This window comes from Zonotrichia albicollis, chromosome 1 (assembly GCF_047830755.1).
Source record: "Zonotrichia albicollis isolate bZonAlb1 chromosome 1, bZonAlb1.hap1, whole genome shotgun sequence".
Lineage (NCBI taxonomy): Eukaryota > Metazoa > Chordata > Aves > Passeriformes > Passerellidae > Zonotrichia > Zonotrichia albicollis.
In genome coordinates, this window is record NC_133819.1 from 154584246 (window position 1) to 154598776 (window position 14531).

Sequence of the window (14531 nt, forward strand, 5' to 3'; positions counted from 1 at the left end):
GATGGATGGATGGATGGATGGATGGATGGATGATGGATGGATGGATGATGGATGAATGGATGATGGATGGATGATGGATGATGGATGGATGATGGATGGATGGATGATGGATGGATGGATGGATTGATGATGGATGATGGATGGATGGATGATGGATGATGGATGGATGATGGATGGATGATGGATGGATGGATGGATGATGGATGGATGATGGATGGATGGATGGATGGATGATGGATGGATGATGGATGATGGAAGGATGGATGGATGATGGATGGATGATGGATGGATGGATGGATGATGGATGGATGAGGGATGGATGGATGATGGATGGATGGATGGATGATGGATGGATGGATGGATGGATGGATGATGGATGGATGGATGATGGATGATGGATGGATGATGATGGATGATGGATGGATGATGGATGGATGGATGATGATGGATGGATGGATGGATGGATGGATGATGGATGGATGGATGGATGATGGATGATGGATGGATGATGATGGATGATGGATGATGGATGGATGGATGGATGATGATGGATGGATGGATGGATGGATGGATGGATGGATGATGGATGGATGGATGGATGGATGGATGGATGATGGATGGATGGATGATGGATGGATGATGGATGGATGGATGATGGATGGATGGATGGATGGATGGATGGATGATGGATGGATGGATGATGGATGGATGGATGGTATGGATGGATGGATGATGGATGATGGATGATGGATGGATGGATGGATGGATGGATGGATGGATGGATGGATGGATGGATGGATGGATGATGGATGATGGATGGATGGATGGATGGATGGATGAGATGGATGGATGGATGGATGGATGGATGATGGATGATGGATGATGGATGGATGGATGGATGATGGATGATGGATGGATGGATGGATGGATGATGGATGGATGGATGATGGATGATGAATGGATGGATGGATGGATGATGGATGGATGGATGATGGATGGATGGATGATGGATGGATGGATGATGGATGGATGATGGATGATGATGGATGGATGGATGATGGATGATGGATGGATGATGGATGGATGATGGATGGATGGATGGAAGATGGATGATGGATGGATGATGGATGGATGGATGATGGATGGATGGATGATGGATGGATGGATGGATGGATGATGGATGGCTGGATGGATGGATGGATGATGGATGATGATGGATGGATGGATGATGGATGGATGGATGATGATGGATGGATGATGGATGGATGATGGATGATGGATGATGGATGGATGATGATGGATGGATGATGGATGGATGGATGATGGATGGTGATGGATGATGATGGATGATGGATGATGGATGATGATGGATGATGGATGATGATGGATGGATGGATGGATGATGGATGATGATGGATGATGGATGGATGGATGATGGATGATGGATGGATGGATGGATGGATGGATGGATGATGGATGATGGATGGATGGATGATGGATGATGGATGATGGATGGATGGCTGGATGGATGGATGGATGGATGATGGATGGTGGATGGATGGATGGATGATGGATGATGGATGGATGGATGGATGGATGGATGGATGGATGATGGATGGATGGATGATGGATGGATGGATGGATGGATGGATGGATGGATGATGGATGGATGGATGATGGATGGATGGATGATGGATGGATGGATGGATGATGGATGGATGGATGATGGATGATGGATGATGGATGGATGATGGATGATGGATGGATGATGGATGATGATGGATGATGGATGGATGATGGGATGGATGGATGGATGGATGATGGATGATGGGATGGATGGATGGATGGATGGATGATGGATGGATGGATGGATGGATGATGGATGGATGATGGATGGATGGATGGATGGATGATGGATGATGGATGATGGATGGATGGATGGATGGATGGATGATGGATGGATGGATGGATGGATGGATGGATGATGGATGGATGATGATGGATGGATGGATGATGGATGATGGATGATGGATGGATGATGGATGATGGATGGATGGATGGATGGATGGATGGATGGATGATGGATGGATGGATGATGGATGGATGGATGATGGATGATGGATGATGGATGGATGATGGATGATGGATGGATGGATGATGGATGGATGGATGGATGGATGGATGGATGGATGATGGATGGATGGATGGATGGATGATGGATGGATGGATGGATGGATGGATGGATGAGGATGGATGGATGATGGATGGATGGATGATGGATGGATGGATGGATGGATGATGGATGATGGATGGATGATGGATGGATGATGGATGGATGGATGGATGGATGGATGGATGGATGATGGATGATGGATGATGGATGAATGATGGATGGATGGATGGATGGATGGATGATGGATGGATGGATGGATGATGGATGGATGGATGGATGATGGATGGATGGATGATGGATGGATGATGGCATGGATGGATGGATGGATGGATGGATGGATGATGGATGGATGGATGGATGGATGGATGGATGGATGGATGGATGGATGATGGATGGATGGATGGATGGATGAATGATGATGATGGATGGATGGATGATGGATGGATGGATGATGGATGGATGATGGATGGATGGATGGATGATGGATGGATGGGTGATGGATGATGGATGGATGGATGGATGGATGGATGGATGGATGATGGATGGATGGATGGATGGATGATGGATGATGGATGGATGGATGGATGGATGATGGATGATGGATGGAGATGATGGATGGATGGATGGATGGATGATGGATGGATGGGTGATGGATGATGGATGGATGGATGGATGATGGATGAGGATGATGGATGGATGGATGGATGGATGATGGATGATGGATGGATGATGGATGGATGGATGGATGGATGGATGATGTATGGATGATGGATGATGATGGATGATGGATGATGGATGGATGATGGATGGATGATGGATGGATGGATGGATGATGATGGATGGATGGATGATGGATGATGGATGGATGGATGGATGGATGGATGGATGGATGATGGATGATGGATGGATGATGGATGGATGGATGGCCATGGATGATGGATGGATGATGGATGGATGGATGGATGATGGATGGATGGATGGATGGATGGATGATGGATGAATGGATGATGGATGGATGGATGGATGGATGGATTATGGATTGATGATGATGGATGGATGGATGATGGATGGATGGATGGATGATGGATGGATGATGATGGATGGATGATGGATGATGATGGATGGATGGATGGATGATGGATGGATGGATGGATGGATGGATGGATGATGGATGGATGGATGGATGGATGGATGGATGGATGGATGATGGATGGATGGATGGATGGATGGATGGATGATGGATGGATGATGGATGGATGGATGATGGATGATGGATGATGGATGGATGATGGATGATGGATGGATGGATGATGGATGGATGGATGGATGGATGGATGATGGATGATGGATGGATGGATGGATGGATGATGGATGGATGGATGATGGATGGATCGATGGATGGATGGATGGATGATGGATGGATGGATGGATGATGGATGATGGATGGATGATGGATGGATGATGGATGGATGGATGGATGGAGATGGATGATGGATGGATGATGGATGGATGGATGGATGGATGATGGATGGATGATGGATGGATGGATGGATGATGGATGGATGGATGGATGGATGGATGATGGATGATGGATGATGGATGGATGGATGGATGGATGGATGGAAGATGGATGGATGGATGATGGATGGATGGATGGATGATGATGGATGATGGATGGATGATGGATGGATGATGGATGGATGATGGATGGATGGATGATGGATGGATGATGGATGGATGATGGATGGATGGATGATGGATGGATGATGGATGGATGATGGATGGATGGATGGATGGATGATGGATGGATGGATGGATGATGGATGGATGATGGATGGATGATGGATGGATGGATGGATGATGGATGGATGATGGATGGATGATGGATGGATGGATGGATGATGGATGGATGATGGATGGATGGATGATGGATGGATGGATGGATGGATGGATGGATGGATGGATGATGGATGGATGGATGGATGGATGGATGATGGATGGATGGATGATGGATGGATGGATGGATGATGGATGGATGATGGATGGATGGATGATGGATGATGGATGGATGATGGATGGATGATGGATGGATGGATGGATGATGGATGGATGATGGATGGATGGATGGATGGATGATGGATGGATGGATGGATGATGGATGGATGATGGATGGATGATGGATGGATGGATGGATGATGGATGGATGATGGATGGATGGATGATGGATGGATGGATGGATGATGGATGGATGGATGGATGGATGGATGGATGGATGGATGGATGATGGATGAATGGATGATGGATGGATGGATGGATGGATGGATGGATGATGGATGGATGGATGATGGATGATGGATGGATGATGGATGGATGATGGATGGATGGATGATGGATGATGGATGGATGATGGATGGATGATGGATGGATGGATGGATGATGGATGGATGATGGATGGATGGATGATGGATGGATGGATGATGGATGATGGATGATGGATGATGGATGGATGGATGGATGATGGATGGATGGATGGATGGATGATGGATGGATGGATGATGGATGGATCGATGGATGGATGGATGGATGTATGGATGGATGGATGGATGATGGATGATGGATGGATGATGGATGGATGATGGATGGATGGATGGATGGATGATGGATGATGGATGATGGATGAATGATGGATGGATGGATGGATGGATGGATGATGGATGGATGGATGGATGGATGGATGGATGATGGATGGATGATGGATGGATGGATGGATGGATGGATGGATGATGGATGGATGGATGGATGGATGGATGGATGGATGATGGATGGATGGATGGATGGATGAATGATGGATGATGGATGGATGGATGATGGATGGATGGATGATGGATGGATGATGGATGGATGATGGATGGATGGATGGATGGATGATGGATGGATGATGGATGGATGGATGGATGATGGATGGATGGGTGATGGATGATGGATGGATGGATGGATGGATGGATGATGGATGATGGATGGATGATGGATGATGGATGGATGGATGGATGGATGATGGATGATGGATGGATGATGGATGGATGGATGGATGATGGATGATGGATGGATGGATGATGGATGGATGATGGATGGATGGATGGATGATGGATGGATGGATGGATGGATGGATGGATGGATGGATGGATGGATCCATGAACAGATCCATGAACAGATCCATGGATGGATGATCTATGGACGGACGGATGGATGGATCCATGGGATGCATGATGGATCCATGGACGGATCCGTGGCTCCAGGGAGGGCAGCCCGGCCGGACATTCCGGCGTTTCCCGCTCACCTCGGCCAGGAAGGCGCTGCTGGTCACCCTCTGGCATTCCAAGGCGCTTCCCAGCACCGGGATGAGGCTCCGGACGATGGGCGGCAGCCGGGGCCCGCAGAGCCGAGCCATCGCCCTGGGGGAACAGCAATCCCAGGAATCCATGGAATTCTGGGAATCCTGGGAATCCCAGGAATCCCTGTCCCCAGGCAGGACCACACCCAGCACGGAAAACCGGGATTGACCCACAGGGAAAGAGCTGGAACATCCCGGACACCCCATCCGGGTTTTCTTTGGGATGAGCTCCCCAAAAGTTGGATAATCCCAATCCCAACCCAGGGAATCTCATATTGGGATCTACAACTCTGGGAATTCCACAGAGACACTGGGAATTCCATTTTGGGATGGGTGACACTAGGAATTCCATACTGGGATTGGAGACACTGGGAATCCCATTTTGGGATTGGAGACACCAGGAATTCCATACTGGGATTGGAGACACTGGGAATCTCATTTTGGAATAAGTGACACTGGAAATTCCATACTGGGATTGGAGACACTGGGAATTCCGCCGTAGGATCAGAGAAACTGGGATTCCCATTTTGGGATTGGAGACACTGGGAATCCCATTTTGGGATCAGAGACACTGGGATTCCCATTTTGGGATGGGTGACACTGGGAAGTCCATACTGGGATTGGAGACACCGGGAATTCCATCCTGGGATTGGAGACACTGGGAATTCCATAGTAGGATTAAAGACACCAGCAATCCCATTTTGGGATGGGTGACACCGGGAATTCCATTTTGGGATCAGAGACACTGGGAATTCCGCAGTGGGATCAGAGAAACTGGGATTCCCATTTTGGGATTGGAGACACTGGGAATTCCATACTGGGGTTGGAGACATCGGGAATCCAGTTTTGGGATGGGAGACACTGGGAATTCCATACTGGGATGGGTGACACTGGGAATCCCATTTTGGGATAGGTGACACTGGAAATTCCATACTGGGACTGGAGACACTGGGAATCCCATTTTGGGATGGGTGACACTGGGAATTCCATACTGGGATTGGAGACACCGGGAATTCCATACTGAGATTGGAGAGTCTGGGAATCCCATTTTGGGATGGGAGACACTGGGAATTCCATACTGGGATCGGAGACACCAGGAATTCCATACTGGGATTGGAGACTCTGGGAATCCCATTTTGGGATGGGTGACACTGGGAATTCCATACTGGGATTGGAGAGTCTGGGAATTCCATTCTGGGACTGGAGACTCTGGGAATTCCATTTTGGGACTAAAGACACTGGGAATTCTATACTGGGATCAGAGACACTGGGAATCCCATTTTGGGATGGGTGACACTGGGAATTCCATACTGGGATTGGAGACACCGGGAATTCCATACTGGGATTGGAGACTCTGGGAATTCCACAGCGGGACTGAAGTCGCTGGGAATTCTGTGGTGGGATCAGTGGGAATTCCACAGAGGGATCAGAGACACCAGGAATTCCATACTGGGATTGATAGCTCTGGGAATTCCCATTTTGGGACTAAAAACACTGGGAATTCCATAGGGGGATAGGAGACACCGGGAATCCCATTTTGGAATGGGAATTCCATACTGGGATTGGAGACACTGGGAATTCCATACCGGGAATTCCAATACTGGGATCGGAGACACCGGGAATTCCACAGCGGGACCAACTTCCATGTCCAGCTGCCGCCACCCCTCCACATTCCCGGGTGCCGAGTGATCCCACCCCACCCCACCCCAAAATCCCCTGGAATTCCCTGGGAAGCTCCCCCGGGATTCCCCACCTGGCCAGGAGGGCGATTCCGTCGTGGTGCCGCTCGGGAATTTCCATCAGCTCCCAGCCCCCGGCGCTCCCCACGTCCCGCACGACGTCGTCGTTCCCGGCGCGCGCCAGCATCGCCCGCAGCGCCTGCACCGCGCAGCTGGAAAACCGGGATCGGGATCGGGAGTTTGGGATTGGGATTGGGATCGGGAGTTTGGGATCGGGAGTTTGGGATCAGGATTGGGATCGGGATTGGGATGGGGAGTTTGGGATCGGGATCGGGAGTTTGGGATCGGGAGTTTGGGATCGGGATTGGGATCGGGATTGGGATCACGAGTTTGGGATCGGGATTGGGATTGGGAGTTTGGGATCGGGAGATTGGGATCGGGAGTTTGGGATCGGGTGTTTGGGATTGGGAGTTTGGGATCGGGATTGGGATCGGGAGTTTGGGATCGGGATTGGGATCGGGAGTTTGGGATCGGGTGTTTGGGATCGGGATTGGGATTGGGAGTTTGGGATCGGGATTGGGATCAGGAGTTTGGGATTGGGAGTTCGGGATCGGGAGTTTGGGATCGGGAGTTTGGGATCAGGATTGGGATCGGGATTGGGATCGGGAGTTTGGGATCGGGATTGGGATCGGGTGTTTGGGATCGGGAGTTTGGGATCGGGAGTTTGGGATCAGGAGTTTGGGATCGGGTGTTTGGGATCGGGAGTTTGGGATCAGGATTGGGATCGGGAGTTTGGGATCGGGTGTTTGGGATCGGGATTGGGATCGGGTGTTTGGGATCGGGATTGGGATCGGGAGTTTGGGATCGGGATTGGGATCGGGATTGGGATCGGGAGTTTGGGATCAGGTGTTTGGGATCGGGTGTTTGGGATCGGGATTGGGATCGGGTGTTTGGGATCAGGAGTTTGGGATTGGGATTGGGATCGGGAGTTTGGGATCGGGAGTTTGGGATCGGGAGTTTGGGATTGGGAGTTTGGGATCGGGATTGGGATTGGGAGTTTGGGATCGGGATTGGGATCGGGATTGGGATCGGGAGTTTGGGATTGAGAGTTTGGGATCGGGATTGGGATCGAGATTGGGAGTTTGGGATCGGGATTGGGATCGGGAGTTTGGGATCGGGAGTTTGGGATCGGGTGTTTGGGATCGGGAGTTTGGGATCGGGAGTTTGGGATCGGGATTGGGATCAGGTGTTTGGGATCGGGATTGGGATCGGGTGTTGATTGGGATTGGGATCGGGTGTTTGGGATCGGGAGTTTGGGATCGGGTGTTTGGGATGGGGAGTTTGGGATCGGGAGTTTGGGATCGGGATTGGGATCGGGTGTTTGGGACCGGGAGTTTGGGATCGGGTGTTTGGGATCGGGAGTTTGGGATCAGTATTGGGATTGGGAGTTTGGGGTAGGGATTGGGAATTTGGGATCGGGTGTTTGGGATCGGGAGTTTGGGATCGGGATTGGGATCGGGAGTTTGGGATAGGGATTGGGAGTTTGGGATCGGGATTGGGACCGGGTGTTTGGGATCGGGAGTTTGGGATCAGGAGTTTGGGATCGGGATTGGGAGTTTGGGATCGGGATTGGGATTGGGAGTTTGGGATAGGGATTGGGATCGGGAGTTTGGGATCAGGACTGGGATCGGGATTGGGATCGGGTGTTTGGGATCGGGATTGGGATCGGGATTGGGATCGGGTGTTTGGGATCGGGAGTTTGGGATCAGGATCGGGATCGGGAGTTTGGGATCGGGAGTTTGGGATCGGGATTGGGTGTTTGGGATTGGGATTGGGATCGGGATTGGGATCGGAGTTTGGGATCGGGATTGGGTGTTTGGGATTGGGATTGGGAGTTTGGGATCGGGAGTTTGGGATCGGGATTGGGATCGGGAGTTTGGGATCGGGATTGGGATCGGAGTTTGGGATCGGGATTGGGTGTTTGGGATTGGGATTGGGAGTTTGGGATCGGGAGTTTGGGATCGGGATTGGGATCGGGAGTTTGGGATCGGGATTGGGATCGGAGTTTGGGATCGGGATTGGGTGTTTGGGATCGGGATTGGGTGTTTGGGATCGGGATTGGGATCGGGATCAGGATCGGGAGTTTGGGATCGGGATTGGGATCGGGAGTTTGGGATCGGGTGGGTTCTGGGGCTGGATTTGGGATTGGGTTCAAGATTGGGTCTGGAATTGGAGCAGGGCTTGGATTCAGATTCAGTTTGGGATTGGGTTTGGGACTGGATTTGGGATTCGACCTGGGGTCGGATTTGGGATTGGGTTTGGAATTGGATCTGGGGTTGGATCTGGGATTGGATTTGGGATTGGGTTCAGAATTGGGTTTTGGTTCAGAATTGGGTTCGGAATTGGACTTGGGATTGGATCTGGTGTTGGATTCAGATTCAGTTCGGGATTGGATCTGGGGTTGGATCTGGGATTGGATTTGGGACTGGGTTTGGAACTGGATTTGGGGTTGGGTTTGGACTTGGGTTTCGGTTCAGAATTGGGTTCGGAATTGGATTTGGGATGGGATCTGGCGTTGGATTTGGGATTAGATTCAGGATTGAATCTGGGACTGGATTTGGGATTGGATCAGGGACTGGATTTGGGATTGACTTCAGGATTGGGTTCAAAATTAGATTCAGGACTGGGTTTGGGATTGGATTTAGGATCAAATTTGCATTTGATTTGGGATTGGGTTCAGGACTGGGTTTGTGACTGGGTTCGGAAACAGATACAGGGCTGGGTTTGGGATTGGAGTTGGGATGGGAGTTGGGATTGGATTTGGCACTGGGTTCAAGATTAGATTCAGAACTGGGTTTGTGATTGGGCTCAGAAATAGATTCAGGATTGGAGGTGGGATTGGATTTGGGATTAGATTTGCATTCAGTTTGGGATTGGATTTGGGATTAGATTTGCATTCAGTTTGGGATTGGATTTGGGATTGGATTTGCATTCGATTTGGGACTGGATTTGGGATTGGATTCAGGATTGGATCTGGAATTGGATCTGGGATTGGATCTGGGGTTGGATTTGCGATTAGATCTGGGATTGGATTTGGGATTGGATTGAGGATTGGGTTTAGGATTGGGTTCAGAAATAGATTCAGGGCTGGGTCTGGGATTGGATTTAGGATCAGATTTGCGTTTGGTTTGGGATTGGATTCAGGACTGAATCTGGGACTGGATTTGGGATTGGATTCAGGGTTGGATCTGGGGTTGGATTTAGGATCAAATTTGCATTAGATTGGGATTGGATTTGGGATTGGATTCAGGGTTGGATTTGTGATTAGATTTGAGATTGGATTCAGGACTGGGTTTGGGATAGGATTTGGGATTGGATTTAGAATGAGATTTGCACTAGATTTGGGATTGGATTTGGGATTGGATTCAGGGGCTGGATTTGAGATTGGATTTAGGATTGAATTTGGCATTGGGTTCAAGATTAGATTCAGAATTGGGTCTGTGACTGGGTTCAGAAATGGATTCAGGGGCTGGATTTGGGATTGGAGTTGGGATTGGATTTAAAATCAGATTTGCACTAGATTTGGGATTGGATTCAGGATTGGATTCAGGGGCTGGATTTGGGATTGGAGTTGGGATTGGATTCAGGATTGGATCTGAGGCTGGATTTGGGATTGGATTCAGGACTGAATCTGGGACAGGATTTGGGATTGGATCTGGGATTGACTTTGGGATTTGGTTCAAAATTGGGTCTGGAAATGGATTTGGATTTGCATTGGATTTGGGATTGGATTCAGGATTGGGTTTGAGATTGGGTTCAGAAAGAAATTCAGGAATGGGTTTGGGATCGGAGTTGGGATTGGATTTAGGATCAGATTTGCATTTGATTTGGGATTGGATTTGGGACTGGATTCAGGATTGAATCTGGGAATGGATTTTGGATGCAAACTGGGATTGGATTTGGGATTGGATACACGACTGGGTTTGGGAATGGATTCAGAACTGGGTTTGGGATTGGATTCGGGATTGGATTTGGGATTGGATTCAGGGTTGGGTTCAAGATTGGATTCAGAGCTGGGTTTGTGATTGGGTTCGGAAATGGATTCGGGACTGGGTTTGGGATTGGATCTGGGATTTGATTTCAAATTGGATCTGGGATTGGATTCAGGGATTGGATCTGGGATTGGATTCAGGGTTGGATATGGGATTGAGTTTGGGACTGGATTTGGGTTTGGGTTTGGATTCAGAAATGGGTTTGGGATTGGATCTGGGATTTGATTTCAAATTGGATTTGGGATTGGATCTAGGGTTGGATTTGAGATTGGATTCAGGGTTGGATATGGGACTGAGTTTGGGACTGGATTTGGGTTTGGGATTGGATTCAGAACTGGATTTGGGATTGGATTTGGGACTGGATTTGTGACTGGATTGGGTTTGGCTCTGGCTCCATCCAGGACATCCCAAGGGAATTCCATGCCCGGGGACACCGGGAATTCCGCAGCTGGAGCCGTCCCAGCGCACCGGGAACCGGATCCAAGACAAAAAAAAAACAAACCGGGAAGGGAAAAACTCCGGAGCTACTTGAGGGAAATATTTTTTCAGGGAAGGAAGGATTTATAGGGCTGGGACTGCTCTGCAGCAGAGCAACATCTGGAACAGATCCGTTATCCCGTCAAAACAGCGGCGAGGGGAGCCAGGGATAAATCCCGGCTGTCGGAACGGGGATCCCACCCACGAAGGGAATCCGGGATTCGGGATTGCCGTCCCGAATTTCCCCATCGGGATTTCTCCCTTTCCCCTGGGATTTGGGGGGGGGGGGGTGGGAGAACCCCAAGGATTCCAGGGAAGCCTCTGGAATGCTGGAAATTTGGGAATGGCGATGGAAAACGGATCCCAAATATGGGGATGGCCCTGGAAAACATTCCCTGGGATCTGGAGCATCCTTGGATTCATGGTTGATGGGATGGGACCATCCCAGAGGTTTTCCAACCTCGGCCATTCCGTGATTCCAAAGGATCCAGGATCCCACGGGACCATCCCAGAGGTTTTCCAACCTCAGCCCTTCCGTGATTCCAAAGGATCCAGGAAAACCCAAGGATGAGGCCCAAGGATGGATTCCCGATGGAAAATCCAGGAATTTTCCCCCAAAAATCTCCCAGAGAAGGTGGAGAGATGCCGGTGGAGATTTCTCTGTTTTGGATGGCCCACGGAAAAGCGGGACAAGGAGTGGGAATGGGAAAATTCCAGGAAAAAAAAAAACCTGGAGTGGTGGAGAGGCCTCGGAGCCTCTGGGATTAATTAAAGACTAATTAAGGAAAGCTTGGGATCTGTTGGGTGTGGGAAATCTTGGAATGTGGGAATGGGGTGGGAAGGGAGGGGATTTAAGGATGTTCCCATTCCCATGGGGCAGTTCCAGGGATGTCCAGGGAATTCTGGGCTGGTTTGGGATGGAGGGAATTTTGGGATCAGCCCATTCCCAGCTTTTCCATGGGACAATTCCAGGGATGGGGCAGCCCCAATTTCCCTGGAATTCACTCCCCAACTCCTCCTTTTTTTGGGGAATCTGCTCCAACATCCCATCCCATCCCATTATCCCTATAAATATAAATATATATAATTAATATAAATATACATAATTATATATATTACATAATATAAATATATATAATTAATATATATCTCAATTACAAAATTAAATATATATTAATTATAAAATATATATAACTAATATAAATATATATATATAATTATAAATCCTATAAATCCCAGCCCATTATCCCATTATCCCATCCCATAAATCCCATCAATCCCATCCATTCCCTCCCAAAAATCCCGTAAATCCCATAAACCTCATCCCATAATTCCCATCAATCCCACAAACCCCAACATCCCACCCCGTTTCCCCCCCAAACTCCCTTTTCCCGTGGAATTTCCCATAGAATTCTCACCTTTTCCCACAGAATTCCCATGGAATTCTCTCTTTTTCCCCAAGGAATTCCCACAGAATTCTTGCTCTTTCCCCCATGGAATTCCCACAATTTCCCCCCATGGAATTCCCAGTTTTCCCACCTTTTCCCCATAGAATCTCCACTTTTAACCACGGAATCCCCACAACAATTCCCACTCTTTCCCCAGGGAATTCCCACTTTCCCCCACAAAATTCCCACTTTTCCCCACTTCCCCTCAGGGAATTCCTCCTTCCCTCACAGAATCCTCCATAGAATTCCCACCCTTTCCCCACTTTTGCCCAGGGAATTCCCACTTTTCCCCTCGGAGTTTCTATTTTCTCCTAGGGAATTCCTGCTCTCCCCCACCAAATCCCCAATTTTTTTTTTCCTTGGGAATTCCAACTTTTCCCCACAAAATCCCCACATTTTCCCACTTTTCCCCCACAAAATCCCCATTTCATTCCCACAAAATTCCCACTTTTCCCCACAAAATCCTCACTTTTCCTCAGAAAATCCCCATTTTCCCACCTGCAGGGCTGCAGGCCGCCCATGTCCCGTCCCTGCAGGGCTCTGGGCAGCTGCACCCTCAGGGAATCCCCACTTTTCCCCAGGGAATCCCCTCTTTCCCCCACTTTTCCCTCACTTTTCCCAATAGAATCCCCCCTTCTCCCCACAAAACTCCCACTTTTGCCCAGGGAATCTCCACTTTTCCCTCATTGATTCCCAATTTTCCCCCATTCCCCACCTGCAGGGCTGCAGGCCGGCCTTGTCCTGTCCCGGCAGGGCCCGTGGCAGCCGCACCCTCAGTGAATCCCCACTTTTCCCCCAATTTTTCCTCACTACTTTCCATTTTTTTCCCTTTTCCGCAAGGAATCCCCACAAATTAATCACTTTTTCCCACAAAACTTCCCACTTTTCCCCACAAAATCCCCACTTTTCCCATTTTGCACCTGCAGGGCTGCAGGCCGACCCTGTCCTGGCCCTGCAGGGCCCGTGGCAGCTGCACCCTCAGGGAATCCCCACTTTTCCCCACACAATCCCCACTTTTCCCCACACAATCCCCACTTTTCCCGACATAATTTCCATTTTTTTCCCCACTTTCCCCACAGAATCGCCGCTTTTCCCGACATAATTCCCATTATTTTCCCCACTTTTCCCTCAATAATTCCCATTTTCCCCCATTTTTTCGCACCTGCAGGGCTGCAGGCCGGCCCTGTCCCGGCCCTGCAGGGCCCGCGGCAGCCGCACGCCCAGGGCGCAGCCGAGGTGCAGCAGCAGCGCCGGGAAGAGCTCCGAGAATCCCCCCCGCTCCCTCACAAAATTCTCACTTTTCCTCACAAA

At 49.3% G+C, this 14531-nt stretch overlaps 1 protein-coding gene across 1 annotated transcript in view; it reads right to left on the reverse strand.

Annotated features, from left to right (window-relative positions):
* Positions 1 to 14531, reverse strand: part of MROH1 (maestro heat like repeat family member 1) — a 157184-nt gene that overhangs the window by 28374 nt on the left and 114279 nt on the right. Inside the window, exons 20-21 of the mRNA XM_074558509.1 lie at positions 7318 to 7455; positions 5511 to 5625 (exon numbers count right to left, since the gene is read on the reverse strand). Coding sequence (XP_074414610.1) covers positions 5511 to 5625; positions 7318 to 7455 — 253 coding nt within the window. The remainder of the gene's footprint in view (positions 1 to 5510; positions 5626 to 7317; positions 7456 to 14531) is intronic.